Raw genomic sequence first — 16,405 nt, 5'->3', positions numbered from 1 at the left:
GATTGTACTCCAACAGACTGAGACAAAGGCCTGGTATGAGTATGGTAGATTGTACTCTAACAGACTTATACAAAGGTCTGGTATGAGTATGGTAGATTGTACTCTAACAGACTTATACAAAGGTCTGGTATGAGTATGGTAGATTGTACTCTAACAGACTTATACAAATGTCTGATATGAGTATGGTAGATTGTACTCCAACAGACTGAGACAAAGGTCTGGTATGAGTATGGTAGATTGTACTCTAACAGACTGAGACAAAGGCCTGATATGAGTATGGTATATGGTAACATGCTGTCTAACAGACTGAGACAAAGGCCTGATATGAGTATTTCAGATTTCTTTATTTTCTATCAAAATAGTCACGAGTACACACAGCCACTATTTAAGGCACGTTACCCCTCAGTGGAACACCCAACAACGGCAAGTAGTACACAGGTATCGTCCGTCTGTACGTCCGGTATCGACAGTCAGACGGACATATAAAACTGCAGCACCAGTATAAACACAATCTTAATATAATATACGTGTGATAAAATCAGATTTAAAATATCACAAACGAAATCCCAATAAGGAAAGTAAGTGAACAGTAATCCGTATAAATATAGTCATGTCTTTATCAGATTTCATTTAAACGTTTAAAACTAAGTGTTAAAACTACCATGTCAGTAGCGACTGAAATATCATGAACCAGAGTTTGTGTTGTTGGAGACAGGGTAATCGCCCCCTTACAGCGGGCCGTGGTGCTGTAGAACTGGCCATCAGAAAACATCCCACCGATCAGTATAATAATAAAACCTAACAATAAATACAGTCCAACAACTATATAGCCCAACTGTGACACTAAAATCACGAAACGTATGTACACATATCTATCCTCACGTCATGACGTATGTGCACAAGTCATCTATTCTCACGTCCTAACGTATGTACACGAGAATTATATCTATCCTTACGTCCTAACGTAGGTACACGAGAATCATATCTATCCTCACGTCCTAACGTAGGTACACGATAATCATATCTATCCTCACGTCCTAACGTAGGTACACGATAATCATAATAATCCTCACGTCCTAACGTAGGTACACATAATCATATCTATCCTCGCGTCTTAACGTAGGTACACGAGAATCATATCTATCCTCACGTCCTAACGTAGGTACACGAGAAGTATATCAATCCTCACGTCCTAACGTATGTACACGAGGACCATATGTCCTCACGTCCTAACGTATGTACACGAGAATCATATCTATCCACGCGTCCTAACGTATGTACACGAGAATCATATCTATCCTCACGTCCTAACGTATGTACACGAGAATCATATCAATCCTTACGTCCTAACGTACGACACGAGAATTATATCAATTCTCACGTTCTGACGTATGTACACGAGAATCATATCAACCTCACGTCCCAACGTATGTACACGAGAATCATATCAATCCTCACGTCCTAACGTACGACACGAGAATTATATCAATTCTCACGTTCTGACGTATGTACACGAGAATCATATCAATCCTCACGTCCTAACGTACGACACGAGAATCATATCAACCTCACGTCCTAACGTATGTACATGAGAATCATATCAATCCTCACGTCCTAACGTATGTACACGAGAATCATATCAATCCTCACGTCCTAACGTACGACACGAGAATTATATCAACCTCACGTCCTAACGTACGACACGAGAATTATATCAACCTCACGTCCTAACGTATGTACACGAGAATCATATCAATCCTCACGTAAGTACACGAGAATCATATCAATCCTCACGTCCTAACGTACGACACGAGAATCATATCAACCCTCACGTCCTAACGTATGTACACGAGAATCATATCAATCCTCACGTCCTAACGTACGACACGAGAATTATATCAACCTCACGTCCTAACGTATGTACACGAGAATCATATCTATCCTCGCGTCCTAACGTATGTACACGAGAATCATATCAACCTCACGTCCTAACGTGTGTACACGAGAATCATATCAATCCTCACGTCCTAACGTACGACACGAGAATTATATCAACCTCACGTCCTAACGTACGACGCGAGCATTATATCAACCTCACGTCCTAACGTATGTACACGAGAATCATATCAATCCTCACGTAAGTACACGAGAATCATATCAATCCTCACGTCCTAACGTACGACACGAGAATTATATCAACCTCACGTCCTAACGTACGACACGAGAATTATATCAACCTCACGTCCTCACGTAAGTACACGAGAATCATATCAATCCTCACGTCCTTACGTAGGTACACGAGAACCATCTGTCCTCACGTCCTAACGTATGTACACGAGAAGCATCTGTCATCACGTCCTAATGTAGGTACACGAGAAGCATCTATGCTCACGGCCTAACGTAGGTACACGAGAATAATATCTATCCTCATGTCCTAACGTAGGTACACGAGAATTATATCTATCCTCACGTCCTAACGTAGGTACACGAGAATGTACACGAGAATCATCTGTCCTCACATACTACACTCACTATTTAACACTCGCACACAGTATATATACGTAATGCTAGCCAGCTAACCCCATTTTATATCAGTATTTCCCTCTGAATAATAAGCCCCCTTAATTAATGACACATGTATTTTTAATTAAAATCAACTCCAAATAGTAAACATTATTACCCTCTATGACAAAATTAAATTATTGTCATACATCTCCACCGAACGATTAGGCAACGCCATTGATAAAACTGACAGCCATCGGCCGGCACACGACTGGTTTTCTGTATGCGTTTCATGTTGAAAAACTCCGGTTTATATCTTTACAAAATGTCTAAATATACACTGGCATCAGCCGTTACATTATTATCTATTATGACATAACATATAAACCATTACAAATTCCTCCGTACGTCTTATTACTGTATATCGAATAATAATCAGGAGTTCCACTTCTCCATCCAACCATTAGTGAGCTTTGTTTAATTCGTGAAGAAATAACTGACAAATGATTTCATGTTAAATTGCCGAGATAAATATCAGCTATATGTTGAAGTATGTGATCAGTTCTCCTGTTTCACCAAAGACTGGGGATACTATATTAGTCAATACTTTTCACGAGTGTTTTATTTTCAGAAATGTGTCGAAACCTTTAAATTGCCGGAATGCGAATTAAGTAAACATTTAGTTTGGATAAGAATGAATATTTCCTTGTGAATTATACCAGATTTACAGTAACCGTACAGGAATCCTCTCCCTAGTACAAAAACACGAATCATTATAACTGGGACTAACAAATTAGCTGCATTTAACAATGAAACCTACCATTGCCATACAAAGCTATCCAATAACATATTTACATGTATTCCCGGACCCATATACTTAATACGAGAAGTGTTCACAATCTGATGACTCGCTCAAGCACTTAAAACATTCGCAATTATATTGTTAGTTCCGAGAATATTTGGACGGTGTTGGAAAAATCATTTCACAGGCGCACGGCTTTCGGATAGAACTGGGGCAAACAGATTGGATCTGCAAATTACCGAATTAAATCAACTCGGATCACTGTTGACATTGCATACAAAGTTCTAACCAAAGTTGCAGTACGTGGTTCTTCAGATCGATGAAAACCGTGCGAGGATAGCCATGTGGACTGTCAGCCATTGGTGCAAGGCACACATTGGACACTGGAAAGTATAAAGACAAATGTCTAACGGAGATCAGGATACCACGCACTTCTCTATCACAGCCAGTCGCCTTACTTTGGTCAGACACGGGAACAGCACTAGTTGCTTCACGTTTTGCATAGTTATACATTATGGGCGCCGTTCCGCTATGTCTGTAACGACATTCTTCCTACCACTAACGTGACGCCTCCCTGGTTTGAGTAAGAACGGACGGTAAGGCCAATAACGTCATTTCCTACACCGAGGAGAATACATTTGACAATACATTGTTCAAACTCCTCAAAATGCATCTTTAGATGAAGGTTTTTGCCATACTGTGCTCTCCTTCCACAACCTCTTCCGGTTGTGATCAGGTAAGGCTGCCATCACATTTAACCAGTATATATCACCAGTATATATCACCAGATCTGCCCTCAAAAATCCTTGTCCCAACCTGTGACATCGTCGGGAGGAGGCTCATCTTCCTCCTCTGGGTAATCATCGAAGTTTGAGGTATCTGTTGTGCCTTTTATCTGTAAAAAGAATACAATAAAGAATTAATTACATTGATGAAAATTGGTCCGACTTATGGGAAAGAATTTAAGGTAAAATCCAGCTCAATTGTTATTGTGCAGTTCATTTTAGAAATACCCTTTTCACACTGTTTCAATTCGAATGATGATAAAAAGACTGATATTCACAATATATACTAATAAGCGAATAATATTAAAAGCAAATGAGTACCATTGTGTGTGAAAGTGACTTACCGATGGAGTAATAGGTGGTTTGTGACTCCGTTTCTTTAGACCATCCCAGTTGAAACCTTCGAACCATTTGTGTTTTTGGATCTCTCGCACTCCACCCCGTCCAAATCCTAAACGTTCTGACGGTGTCTCCCTATAAACAAAAATTACAATTACCTATGTAACTCCAATGTCATTTACAGCGTCATGACATCAGCATATTCGTGCTATATCATAGAGGGATATAAACAGGTAATGATTTTATCTTACATTTATATAGTCTAACACACTTTGCTTACAAATGCTCTTTTGTAAACACAGGTTTTCAGTTTCTTGATTAAATTTTGGGCGTTCTTTGTAAGTCATACCTGTATAGTTTTTTTTATTAAAGTTTGGGCGTTCTTTGTGAGCCATACCTGCATAGTTTCTTGATTAAATTTTGGGCGTTCTTTGTGATCTTGCGTGGGAAGTCTATGGCATCAATTCCCTTCAAAATAATGTTGTACGTTTTCATTGGATCTTGACCGGTGAAGGGAGGACTGTAACGAAAAATATTCTTTAGTAATTGGTTACAGACGGTATTGTAAAATATGATGATGGCAGACAATGTTGTCTTTACTGATAATACATCGATACATCCGGTGTAATACATCGATAGATTAAGAGAATAACAAGAACCTAAGAACTATGTGATGTCTTGCTTACGGCACAGATCCATTACTATTCCCATTCATTGCTCAATACAAAGGCCAGAGGTAAGGCATTGTTAAGACAGGCAGTTAGACAGAAAGACAACAAATGATGAAATGGACTAAGCTGATTGATTTTGGACATTTTCGTACCTCTAGGTAAAGAACACACAAGCAAATGTGGAAATCTATACGAGTTTCTAAGTCGCTTCTATCTTACGATCATGAAGTATGAATCAGCGGGTATATTTATTTCTCATTTACCGATCTGCAAGCGTGTATTAATCAAGTATACCTCTAAGAACATCAAGTTGTTGAAAAGCTAACAGAGTTTTTGGTGTCATTGTATGACACGGTGTGATACCTTACCTTCCTGTCAGTAACTCGAACATGAGTATTCCCAAAGACCAGTAGTCAGCAGAAATATCGTGACCTTTGTTAAGAATGATTTCCGGTGCCACATACTCTGGGGTGCCACAGAATGTCCAGGTCTTCCTCCCCAGTCCGACCTTTTTGGCGAACCCAAAGTCCACCTGTTCAATACAGACTTACATATAATTTGTATTTTCTTTTACTGAACCATGCGAACGTATGCAATTACGTGCTAAAACACTACAAACTGTATAACATTATTGATGCGACAGGGAAATTTCACTTTAGGGCCGAGAGGATTTACCTACGGGCCAGGGGGATTTCATGTAAGGACTGGAGAGGATTTACCTACGGGCCAGGGGGATTTCACGTAAGGACGGGAGAGGATTTACCTACGGGCCAGGGATATTTCACGTAAGGACTGGAGAGGATTTACCTACGGGCCAGGGATATTTCATGTAAGGACTGAAGAGGATTTACCTATGGACCAGGGAGATTTCATGTAAGGACTGGAGAGGTTAGGCTTCACTTTCGGGCTGGAGTTAATTTACCTACGAGCAAGGTAGGCTTCACTTTAGGTCTGGAGAGGATCTACCTACAGGCCAGGGAGGTTTTACGTAAGGGATGAAGACTCGGACATCTTTAACGAATGACAGTGGATGTATTGACCTACGAACACTATCTACCATGCATTACAAAGAAGTTCTTTCGCCTTCTGAATCTGGCACAGACAGTTTTATTAAAGAGTACGTTGGGGGTCTATTTCATGTCAGGGAACATCAGAAGAATTGTTGTGGAGGCATACATGTTGTAGTGTTGAGGCTAGTGACTTGGTGGATGGGTTTTAGGAGGCAGTGATAGCGCTATGGCGTGATGGCTAGCCCTGATTGTTTCTTTATCTGTTGTAATTGTTACGTACCGATGACCTTGATACATATATATCCCTATGTACACGTCTCGTGTGAATGTACCTAACTACCCACGCTATATATACACTACAACTGTAATTATAACTATTGTACTTTACAACAGTTTTGACATGTAACCAAGAATGTTTTATGCAAGGAATGTGCCAGACAAAACAGAGTCATATCATAATATCTACGAGACATGTGTGTTGGACTGTATTTGAGTTGGCGAGTCGACGGCTGGCTGGCCTGTTTGGTATACAACACAAATTGAATTACTAAGGTTACATTAGTAAATTAACCAGTACATGCATACCAGGTAACGATGTACTATTGCGTTAATCGGCAGTATAAATGCGGATGACCTGAGGTAGTGATATCTCTGGGAGTATAACATGGGTTAGAGAGGGATGGCGATATCTCGTTGTATTCTCGGTGTACGAGTATAGCATTGGAAGGACGGGTAGTGGTTTCTCGGTGTAAGAGTATAGCGTGGGAAGGACGGGTAGTGGTTTCTCGGTGTACGAGTATAGTGTGGGAAGGACCGGCAGTGGTTTCCCGGTTTAGGCGTATAGCGTGGGAAGGACTGGCAGTGGTTTCTTGGTTTTTAAGAGTATAGCGTGGGACGGACGGGCAGTGGTTTCTTGGTTTTTAAGAGTATAGCGTGGGACGGACGGGCAGTAGTTTCTCGGTGTACGAGTATAGTGTGGGAAGGACCGGCAGTGGTTTCTCGGTGTACGAGTATAGTGTGGAAAGGACCGGCAGTAGTTTCTCGGTGTACGAGTATAGTGTGGAAAGGACCGGCAGTGGTTTATCGATGTACGAGTATAGCGTGGGAAGGACTGGCAGTGGTTTCTCGGTGTACGAGTATAGCGTGGGAAGGACTGGCAGTAGTTTCTCGGTGTACGAGTATAGCGTGGGAAGGACCGGCAGTGGTTTCTCGGTGTACGAGTATAGTGTGGGAAGGACCGGCAGTGGTTTCTCGGTGTACGAGTATAGTGTGGGAAGGACCGGCAGTGGTTTCTCGGTGTACGAGTATAGTGTGGGAAGGACCGGCAGTGGTTTCTCGGTGTACGAGTATAGCGTGGGAAGGACCGGCAGTGGTTTCTCGGTGTACGAGTATAGTGTGGGAAGGACCGGCAGTGGTTTCTCGGTGTACGAGTATAGCGTGGGAAGGACCGGCAGTGGTTTCTCGGTGTACGAGTATAGTGTGGGAAGGACTAGCAGTGGTTTCTCGGTGTACGAGTATAGTGTGGGAAGGACCGGCAGTGGTTTATCGGTGTACGAGTATAGCGTGGGAAGGACTGGCAGTGGTTTCTCGGTTTAGGCGTATAGCGCGGGAAGGACTGGCAGTGGTTTCTCGGTTTAGGCGTATAGCGTGGGAAAGACGGGCAGTAGTTTCTCGGTTTAGGCGTATAGCGTGGGAAGGACCGGCAGTGGTTTCTCAGTGTACGAGTATAGCGTGGGAAGGACGGGCAGTGGTTTCTCGGTGTACGAGTATAGCGTGGGAAGGACGGGCATTGGTTCCTCGGTTTAGGCGTATAGCGTGGGAAGGACGGGCAGTGGTTTCTCGGTGTACGAGTATAGCGTGGGAAGGACGGGCATTGGTTTCTCGGTTTAGGCGTATAGCGTGGGAAGGACCGGCAGTGGTTTCTCGGTGTACGAGTATAGCGTGGGAAGGACTGGCAGTGGTTTCTCGGTGTACGAGTATAGCGTGTGAAGGACCGGCAGTGGCTTCTCGGTGTACGAGTATAGCGTGGGAAGGACTAGCAGTGGTTTCTCGGTGTACGAGTATAGCGTGGGAAGGACTAGCAGTGGCTTCTCGGTGTACGAGTATAGCGTGGGAAGGACGGACATTGGTTTCTCGGTTTAGGCGTATAGCGCGGGAAGGACTGGCAGTGGTTTCTCGGTTTAGATGTAAAGCGTGTGAAGGACGGGTAGTGGTTTCTCGGTGTAGGAGTATAGAGTGGGAAGGACGGGCAGTAGTTTCTCGGTGTACGAGTATAGTGTGGGAAGGACGGGTAGTGGTTTCTCGGTGTACGAGTATAGTGTGGGAAGGACGGGTAGTGGTTTCTCGGTGTACGAGTATAGTGTGGGAAGGACGGGTAGTGGTTTCTCGGTGTACGAGTATAGTGTGGGAAGGACGGGTAGTGGTTTCTCAGTGTACGAGTATAGTGTGGGAAGGACGGGTAGTGGTTTCTCGGTGTACGAGTATAGTGTGGGAAGGACGGGCAGTGGTTTCTCGGTGTACGAGTATAGTGTGGGAAGGACGGGTAGTGGTTTCTCGGTGTACGAGTATAGTGTGGGAAGGACGGGTAGTGGTTTCTCAGTGTACGAGTATAGCGTGGGAAGGACCGGCAGTGGTTTCTCGGTTTAGGAGTATAGTGTGGGAAGGACGGGTAGTGGTTTCTCGGTGTACGAGTATAGTGTGGGAAGGACGGGCAGTGGTTTCTCGGTGTACGAGTATAGCGTGGGAAGGACTGGCAGTGGTTTCTCGGTTTAGGCGTATAGTGCGGGAAGGACGGGCAGTGGTTTCTCGGTTTAGATGTAAAGCGTGTGAAGGAATGGCAGTGGTTTCTCGGTGTACGAGTATAGTGTGGGACGGACGGGCAGTGGTTTCCCGGTGTACGAGTATAGCGTGGGAAGGACGGGCAGTGGTTTCTCGGTTTAGGCGCATAGCGCGGGGAGGACGGGCAGTGGTTTCTCGGTGTACGAGTATAATGTGGAAAGGACTGGCAGTATTTTCTCGGTGTACGAGTATAGCGTGGGAAGGACTGACAGTGGTTTCTCGGTGTACGAGTATAGCGTGGGAAGGACTGGCAGTAGTTTCTCGGTGTACGAGTATAGCGTGGGAAGGACTGACAGTGGTTTCTCGGTGTACGAGTATAGCTTGGGAAGGACTGGCAGTAGTTTCTCGGTGTACGAGTATAGCGTGGGAAGGAATGGCAGTGGTTTCTCGGTGTACGAGTATAGCGTGGGAAGGACGGGCAGTGGTTTATCGGTGTACGAGTATAGCGTGGGAAGGACTAGCAGTGGTTTCTCGGTGTACGAGTATTGCGTGGGAAGGACTGGCAGTGGTTTCTCGGTGTACGAGTATAGCGTGGGAAGGACGGGCATTGGTTTCTCGGTTTAGGCGTATAGCGTGGGAATGACCAACAGTGGTTTCTCGGTTTATGAATATATCTGGTTTTCTCTAAAATTGTGTTGATGTGTCGGGCGAGGATGGGGTTGGTTGGTTACTAGAAACGGGGATTGAAGATCACAGTGAGAAAGTACCTCTCGTTAACTTCAAAAATACATCGTGTATATACAGGCCAACCTAAAGGGAACGAGACTGATATAGACAAGTTATAAAATAGCGAGACTGATATAGACCAAGTTATAAAATATATACAGGCCAACCTTAGGGGGAACGAAACTGATATAGACCAGGTTATAAAATATATACAGGCCAACCTTAGGGGGAACGAGACCGATATAGACCAGGTTATAAAATATATACAGGCCAACCCATAATGACATTTGACCTCTTGATTAGAAGTCCTACCAACATTCTTGTACCTAAATTTGGCCTGTTTATGTTCATTGTTTGACAGGTAAAAATGACTATCAACTGCATTCATGCCTGTTTGTACTCCAACAATGTTAGAGGATAACACGGAGAGAAACTTATGACAGGCGCCATGTAACTTCTAACTGCCCAAGGCGGATTTACACTGCACAGAATGTCAAATTTTCAAAGTTAGGATTTTAATTATGTCAAGCAGCTAGTTTACATTTAAGTGTATAATGGTGTCATGTTATTATCTCATTTTTATGAATCCGTCATAAAATCCACAAAAATAGCACTCAAAGACGACACAATCACGATTATTTACATTTCCAGGCTTCATTCCGGTAACAAGTCGGATTGAAAATGGCGGCCCGGTAAAAACAAAAATGGAATATGAAGCAAAAACAAATGAAAAGCTATTTGCTTTGCACTTGATCTTTGTTCCGCTTGGTACACACATTCCGTATTTTTTGCAACCAATGCCGCCATGTTCGAAATAGGTTACGTGAAGCGGTGGAATGGTGTAGCAAAGTGTTTTGTGTCAAAGTATTATTAATTTGGTGTGAATTAGTGATTTGACTGTTTAAATGGGATATATAATACCTAAACTGTAAGTACACACTGTTGTCACCAAGTTTAGACTAATGAATACCGATGTTATTGTCTATTTCTTTTCGACCTAAAATCAAGGGCGGAACTTGCGCAGTGTCATATAGGGTTTGGATGCTTAAGGTAGGTTGGCGTCCGAACCAAACAATAGCCTAGAGTCCTTTAACTCGCTGAAGCAGCCTGTTTGGCACGTGTATCCTGGTCAACACATTTCCCCTCCATTTCTAATTCCTTGTAAAGTTTAATCGACGATAAAGCTGTGTTAACATCGAGCAATACTTACCAGCTTTACGTATCCCTGAGTGTCGATGAGGAGGTTTTCTGGTTTGAGATCCCTGTAGACCACGCCCTTGTTATGTAGGTAGGCGAACGCCTCCACCACACAACCAGTGTAGAACCGTGTCGTACTATCATCAAACGAACCCCTGGTACACAACAAATACAATCACTTTATTGTCCATTTGGTCATGGCTTTTAAAAAAAATAGTGCTGTTTGGTTTGTTACTAGTATCTTATCAAATTTAAAACTTTAATAGGTTTTCAATCAAAACCTCAGAATGATAATATTGCTTGCGACTTGACTTACTATATGACCTGTTTGGTAGTCATACACAAATACTATATTGATACAAAACAAATAATTTGCAAACAATTGATATCTGGAAGACTGCTTTAGATAGAGAAGGGGTATTTGGTTTAGTTAAACTTTGTTTAACATCCTTTGATTAGATATGGCCATGTGAGGAGGGCAGAAAGAGGGAGGTATATACCCACTTATCTCGGAGGACGGTCCAGAGAGAGGGAGGTATATACTCACTTGTCTCGGAGGACGGTCCAGAGAGAGGGTATATACCCACTTATCTCGGAGGACGGTCCAGAGAGAGGGAGGTATATACTCACTTGTCTCGGAGGACGGTCCAGAGAGAGGGAGGTATATACTCACTTGTCTCGGAGGACGGTCCAGAGAGAGGGAGGTTTATACCCACTTATCTCGGAGGACGGTCCAGAGAGAGGGAGAGGGGTTTATACTCACTTGTCTCGGAAGGACGGTCCAGAGAGAGGGAGGTATATACCCACTTATCTCGGAGGACGGTCCAGAGAGAGGGAGGTCTATACTCACTTGTCTCAGAGGACGGTCCAGAAAGAGAGAGGTATATACTCACTTGTCTCGGAGGACGGTCCAGAGAGAGAGAGGGAGGTATATACTCACGTGTCTCGGAGGACGGTCCAGAGAGAGGGAGGTATGTACTCACTTGTCTCGGAGGACGGTCCAGAGAGAGAGGGAGGTATATACTCACTTGTCTCGGAGGACGGTCTAGAGAGAGGGTCTATACTCACTTGTCTCGGAGGACGGTCCAGAGAGAGGGAGGTCTATACTCACTTGTCTCGGAGGACGGTCCAGAGAGAGAGGGAGGTATATACTCACTTGTCTCGGAGGACGGTCCAGAGAGAGGGTCTATACTCACTTGTCTCGGAGGACGGTCCAGAGAGAGGGTCTATACTCAATTGTCTCGGAGGACGGTCCAGAGAGAGGGTCTATACTCACTTGTCTCGGAGGACGGTCCAGAGAGAGGGTCTATACTCACTTGTCTCGGAGGACGGACCAGAGAGAGGTTTATACTCACTTGTCTCGGAGGACGGTCCAGAGAGAGGTTTATACTCACTTGTCTCGGAGGACGGTCCAGAGCTCCCCACCTAGACAGACCTCTAGTAGCATATACAGGTATTTTCTGTCCTTGAACGTGCGATATAATCTATAAAAGAAATCAACATTTACAACAACTTGTAATCATGGCGGCGTGGAAGATCAAGGGGAGATAATGTGTGATAAAGAGAAGACAGTATGATTTGTCTCAAAAGCGTGCCAGGCAAGAAGTTTTCGTGATAAGAGTTGAATTCAATTTTATGTTATTAATAGAGTCCACCATGTGCGCCCACGTGCTGTTTGCGTGAGATGTGATGTGATATTATGCGCGAGATGAGATGCGATACGACGGAGGGCGTGTTAACACAGAGATGTGTACGACCCACACTGCTGCACTCGATACAAGATACTTAATAACATTTTGGCAGAGCTATTGTAAAGACGCATTAAAATTTCGGTAATAAAACACAGCAGCTAGATAAACAAACAGCACGTGCGAAACAGCTCTATAGGGGAAGCCTGGTCACGCTCATGCCCTTATCAAGGCCACTGGGAGAAGGTGGAACGCAAATGCAAGATGACTTATAGCGCAATTATCCTCTACTTCAATTATGATTACCAAGAAATCAGACCGTGTATGATTCAATGGAAACTTACCTCACAATGAAGTCTGATCTGGATTCGGACATGATTTTCTTCTCGTTCATGATATGTTCTTGTTGTCTGGTTTCTACGATGTGGTGTTTCTTGAGAATCTTCAGGGCAAATGTCTTTGTGTTATCGTTGTTAACCTGTACCTAAAAAATACAACAATAACAATCGTTCAACGGCACTTCAAATAAACAACAATAACAATGTGAGAACGGCACTTCAAATAAACAACAATAACAATGTGAGAACGGCACTTCAAATAAACAACAATAACAATGTGAGAACGGCACTTCAAATAAACAACAATAACAATGTGAGAACGGCACTTCAAATAAACAACAATAACAACGTGTGAACGGCACTTCAAATAAACAACAATAACAATGTGAGAACGGCACTTCAAATAAACAACAATAACAACGTGTGAACGGTACTTCAAATAGAGACATTTATCTCCAGGAGGCAAGGTGATTTATTAGTTATTAGAGCGTTGCTGGAGAGAGGTATATAACGAATACAAGTATTCAGGCCAAGGCTTCTCTGTCTCTAATGTCTGCACAGGTGGGACACAATGCACCTACAATGCATACAACTGCATAACCACGAAACGAACGTGACAATATGGAGTAGAGGCGCCGGAGCCATTTGTACATAGCTACTGTAATGAGTTGGGAGGTTTGCTCGTTTGTAGTGAGGAGGGAGTCCCACGAGTGTTGATGTTTACATAGGAAATGTTTGCCGTAATCATAGTCATTCAGTTCTACGCCAGACGTGTGGTTAACTATACCTCAGGTGCCTCAGAGTCGACAATACACAAATCTAGATCGTAACGTCTATAGTGGAACGACGAAATGGCGATCCTGTCAAACGCTTGACCTACCTTTACTACACATCAAAGTGCCTCAATGATACATTTCTGGGAAAGGTTTACACAGGCCAGGTGATAAGTTAGCTAATGAAGGGACTGCTCACTACACTAGGACGGACGGTTAACGGTTTACACAATAGCTTTTTGTAAAGTTTTAAACCAATGTGTTTATTTCTCTTTTACAATAGGTTAAATGTTATAGGTGAGCTCATGTTTCCAATAGTTCATGGTCTCCCAGAACACACGTAATCGCACTTGACCAAAGGAACGACACGTGGTCACCTTAGATAGTGTAGGTTCAAGCCATCCTTTGTGATCTTACAGGATGAGAGCATATCCCAGACAGTTGATGCACTGGCGTAAGGCCTTAGATAACCGAACATGATGTAATTCTTGGCAGTTTTCAGTTTCGTATGTAATTACCTCACGTAATATCCCCAAACAATACAAGTAGCCAAAACCGCATCTTTGGAATGAAAACGAGCCACAATTATGTGGAAACACCAAGATCACGGTCGCAACCTGGGAGGGCGTTATATAATCAGATGTAATAGTACTCAATAAAACTGAGGACAAGCACATTATTGTTACCGAAGAAACCTGATAAAATGTTACGTCAAAATAATTACAAGTTCAATGTTACCAACCACAAATATATACAGTTGTTTTAGAGTATAATAAACTGTCCGTTAGCTGTGGTGTTATGTGTAAGTCTGATGGTTTTCCCGCAGCGGTGATAACTCTCATTTCGCGAACATGTCTATCTGATAACCAGCGAACCACAAACAAAACGCAGCACGCACAGGTCTATAGGAAATTGATGAATGCGTATTAAATCCTTTTGCGAGGTGTACCAATCTTGCTGAAATGCCAACGACCTATCTACATATATACTCTTGTCAGCTGTGGGCCAGCATCTGTTCGTATCTATCTGAGCATGACTATCGTCTTTTTATAGAACGGTGATAAATTATATCATTTTTCTATAATTTCGTTTCACAGTTGAGCTTGCCAAGATCTTAGATAATACAGGACTACATCAACACCTTTCCCCTCCCCTCCCTTACCTACAGTTTGATGTGTGTTAGATGTACAGTGCTGTTCCGTTACAGTTGATAAGTAACTCTCCTGTCAAATAAATCGCTAGGTTTACAATATCAGGCCGTCAATAAAACTAATCCGAAAACTCAGGTACAGAATGTAAACAAGACTATTTGGTACATGAAACAACCCGTTACAAATGTACAAGGATGGCACTTACCAGTTCCACGCGGCCGAAACCCCCAACTCCAAGCGTGGCGATGATACTGATGTCGCTGAGTTTGAGCTTGACAAACTCCGGATCGAACCTAAATGATAACAGCGACATACATGCATATCAAACAATCTTTTCCGAATATGTCTGTACAAGATATTTGTTAAAGCTCAAGACAACTACATGTATATTCTGCTTGCCGACAGCTGTCCGATAGACTCGTTTTATGCTGATACAAATTTTGATATTGAAGCGGTCGACGGTTTAAGTATGGCCTAGTGAGTAATGTAATTTCAGTTTGATAGTTGAAAATATAACGCTGATTTCTGAAGGATACGTCAGACGTCAGAATATACTTCTTAATTTAACAGTTAATTCGTAGAATTGCTGTAACGCACAGAGATAATATAGTTGTCGTCTCAAAAGAAAAAGATAGTTGGGATGCTTGTTGAAAGGCAACTGCCATGCCCATATTGAAATGAATCAGAAAAAGTAATCAGAACAAGTAATCAATGTCCCCGCTAGACTGAGCATATCGGACTTGTGTTTATTTAAGGACTAGCAGACTATATATATATGTATGTGTGTATATATACTTACACAGCTTTCTCATCCTCATCTTCATACACACGCTTGAGTTCGTCTAGATCACTGATTAGCTGTGAGTATGACCTACAAACACAATGATAGACCGTTAACGATTTGGCTTTGATCCGACGTGTTAGAGACAGGTAACATCAGTCTGTATGTCACTTTGGTAAACAAGTGGTAAACATCTGCTAAGATTGGTACAGTCTTTGAGCTCGGAAATTTCATCTATCAAATCGTGTGGACCACAGGAAACACACGGACGGCGCTGTACCCGATCATTGCAGTGTCTCTATCTACAGAAATTAATACCCATTATCTAACACAATAAATTTTGTCTACTAGTTATTTCGTCTCTACCTCATCATTGCAGTGTCTCTATCTACAGAAATTAATACCCATTATCTAACACAATAAATGTTGTCTACTAGGTATTTCGTCTCTACCTCATCATTGCAGTGTCTCTATTTACAGAAATTATTACCCATTATCTAACTCGATAAATTTTGTCTGTGAGGTATTTCGTATGTACCCATCTTCGCTTATACCTTAACATCTATTTCATTATTAAACACAGTAGATTTTTGACTCCGATATATTGCTATTTATAACATCATGCAGTTTTTCAGAGATGTATATAGTAGACTACGTTTTGGATCGCCGTGATAGCTAGTACATATCTGGTGGGCCTGTATGCTGTACCACGTAATGACAAACTATACGGGACCAACACACTGACGCTTCAATCATTGGTTGATATAAGTTTATGAAAGTTCAGCCGATGTTCTAACATATGACCTCTAAGAGTCTTCCAGAGAACAATCCCGCCAAGTCTCGGTCTGAGACGAGGCTTATTAA

At 42.6% G+C, this 16,405-nt stretch overlaps 1 protein-coding gene across 8 annotated transcripts in view; it reads right to left on the bottom strand.

The window, feature by feature from the left end:
- Positions 1–323: 323 nt before the first annotated feature.
- LOC117328060 (cGMP-dependent protein kinase 1-like) overlaps positions 324–16,405 on the bottom strand; it is a 121,616-nt gene continuing 105,534 nt past the window's right edge. For 3 of the 8 annotated variants that reach the window (XM_033885400.1, XM_033885413.1, XM_033885421.1), the window contains exons 9-17: positions 15,560–15,631; positions 14,966–15,053; positions 12,843–12,982; positions 12,205–12,294; positions 10,824–10,965; positions 5,468–5,631; positions 4,826–4,948; positions 4,434–4,563; positions 324–4,199 (exon numbers count right to left, since the gene is read on the bottom strand). In XM_033885400.1, the coding sequence (XP_033741291.1) occupies positions 4,101–4,199; positions 4,434–4,563; positions 4,826–4,948; positions 5,468–5,631; positions 10,824–10,965; positions 12,205–12,294; positions 12,843–12,982; positions 14,966–15,053; positions 15,560–15,631 (1,048 nt within the window). In that variant the 3' untranslated portion in view covers positions 324–4,100. The remainder of the gene's footprint in view (positions 4,200–4,433; positions 4,564–4,825; positions 4,949–5,467; positions 5,632–10,823; positions 10,966–12,204; positions 12,295–12,842; positions 12,983–14,965; positions 15,054–15,559; positions 15,632–16,405) is intronic. The other 5 variants (XR_004532816.1, XR_004532826.1, XR_004532793.1 and 2 more) reach the window with 5 other exon arrangements.

The sequence above is a fragment of the Pecten maximus genome, chromosome 1 (genome assembly GCF_902652985.1).
Source record: "Pecten maximus chromosome 1, xPecMax1.1, whole genome shotgun sequence".
Classification (NCBI taxonomy): Eukaryota; Metazoa; Mollusca; class Bivalvia; order Pectinida; family Pectinidae; genus Pecten; species Pecten maximus.
This window is presented reverse-complemented; position numbering and strand designations above follow the sequence as displayed.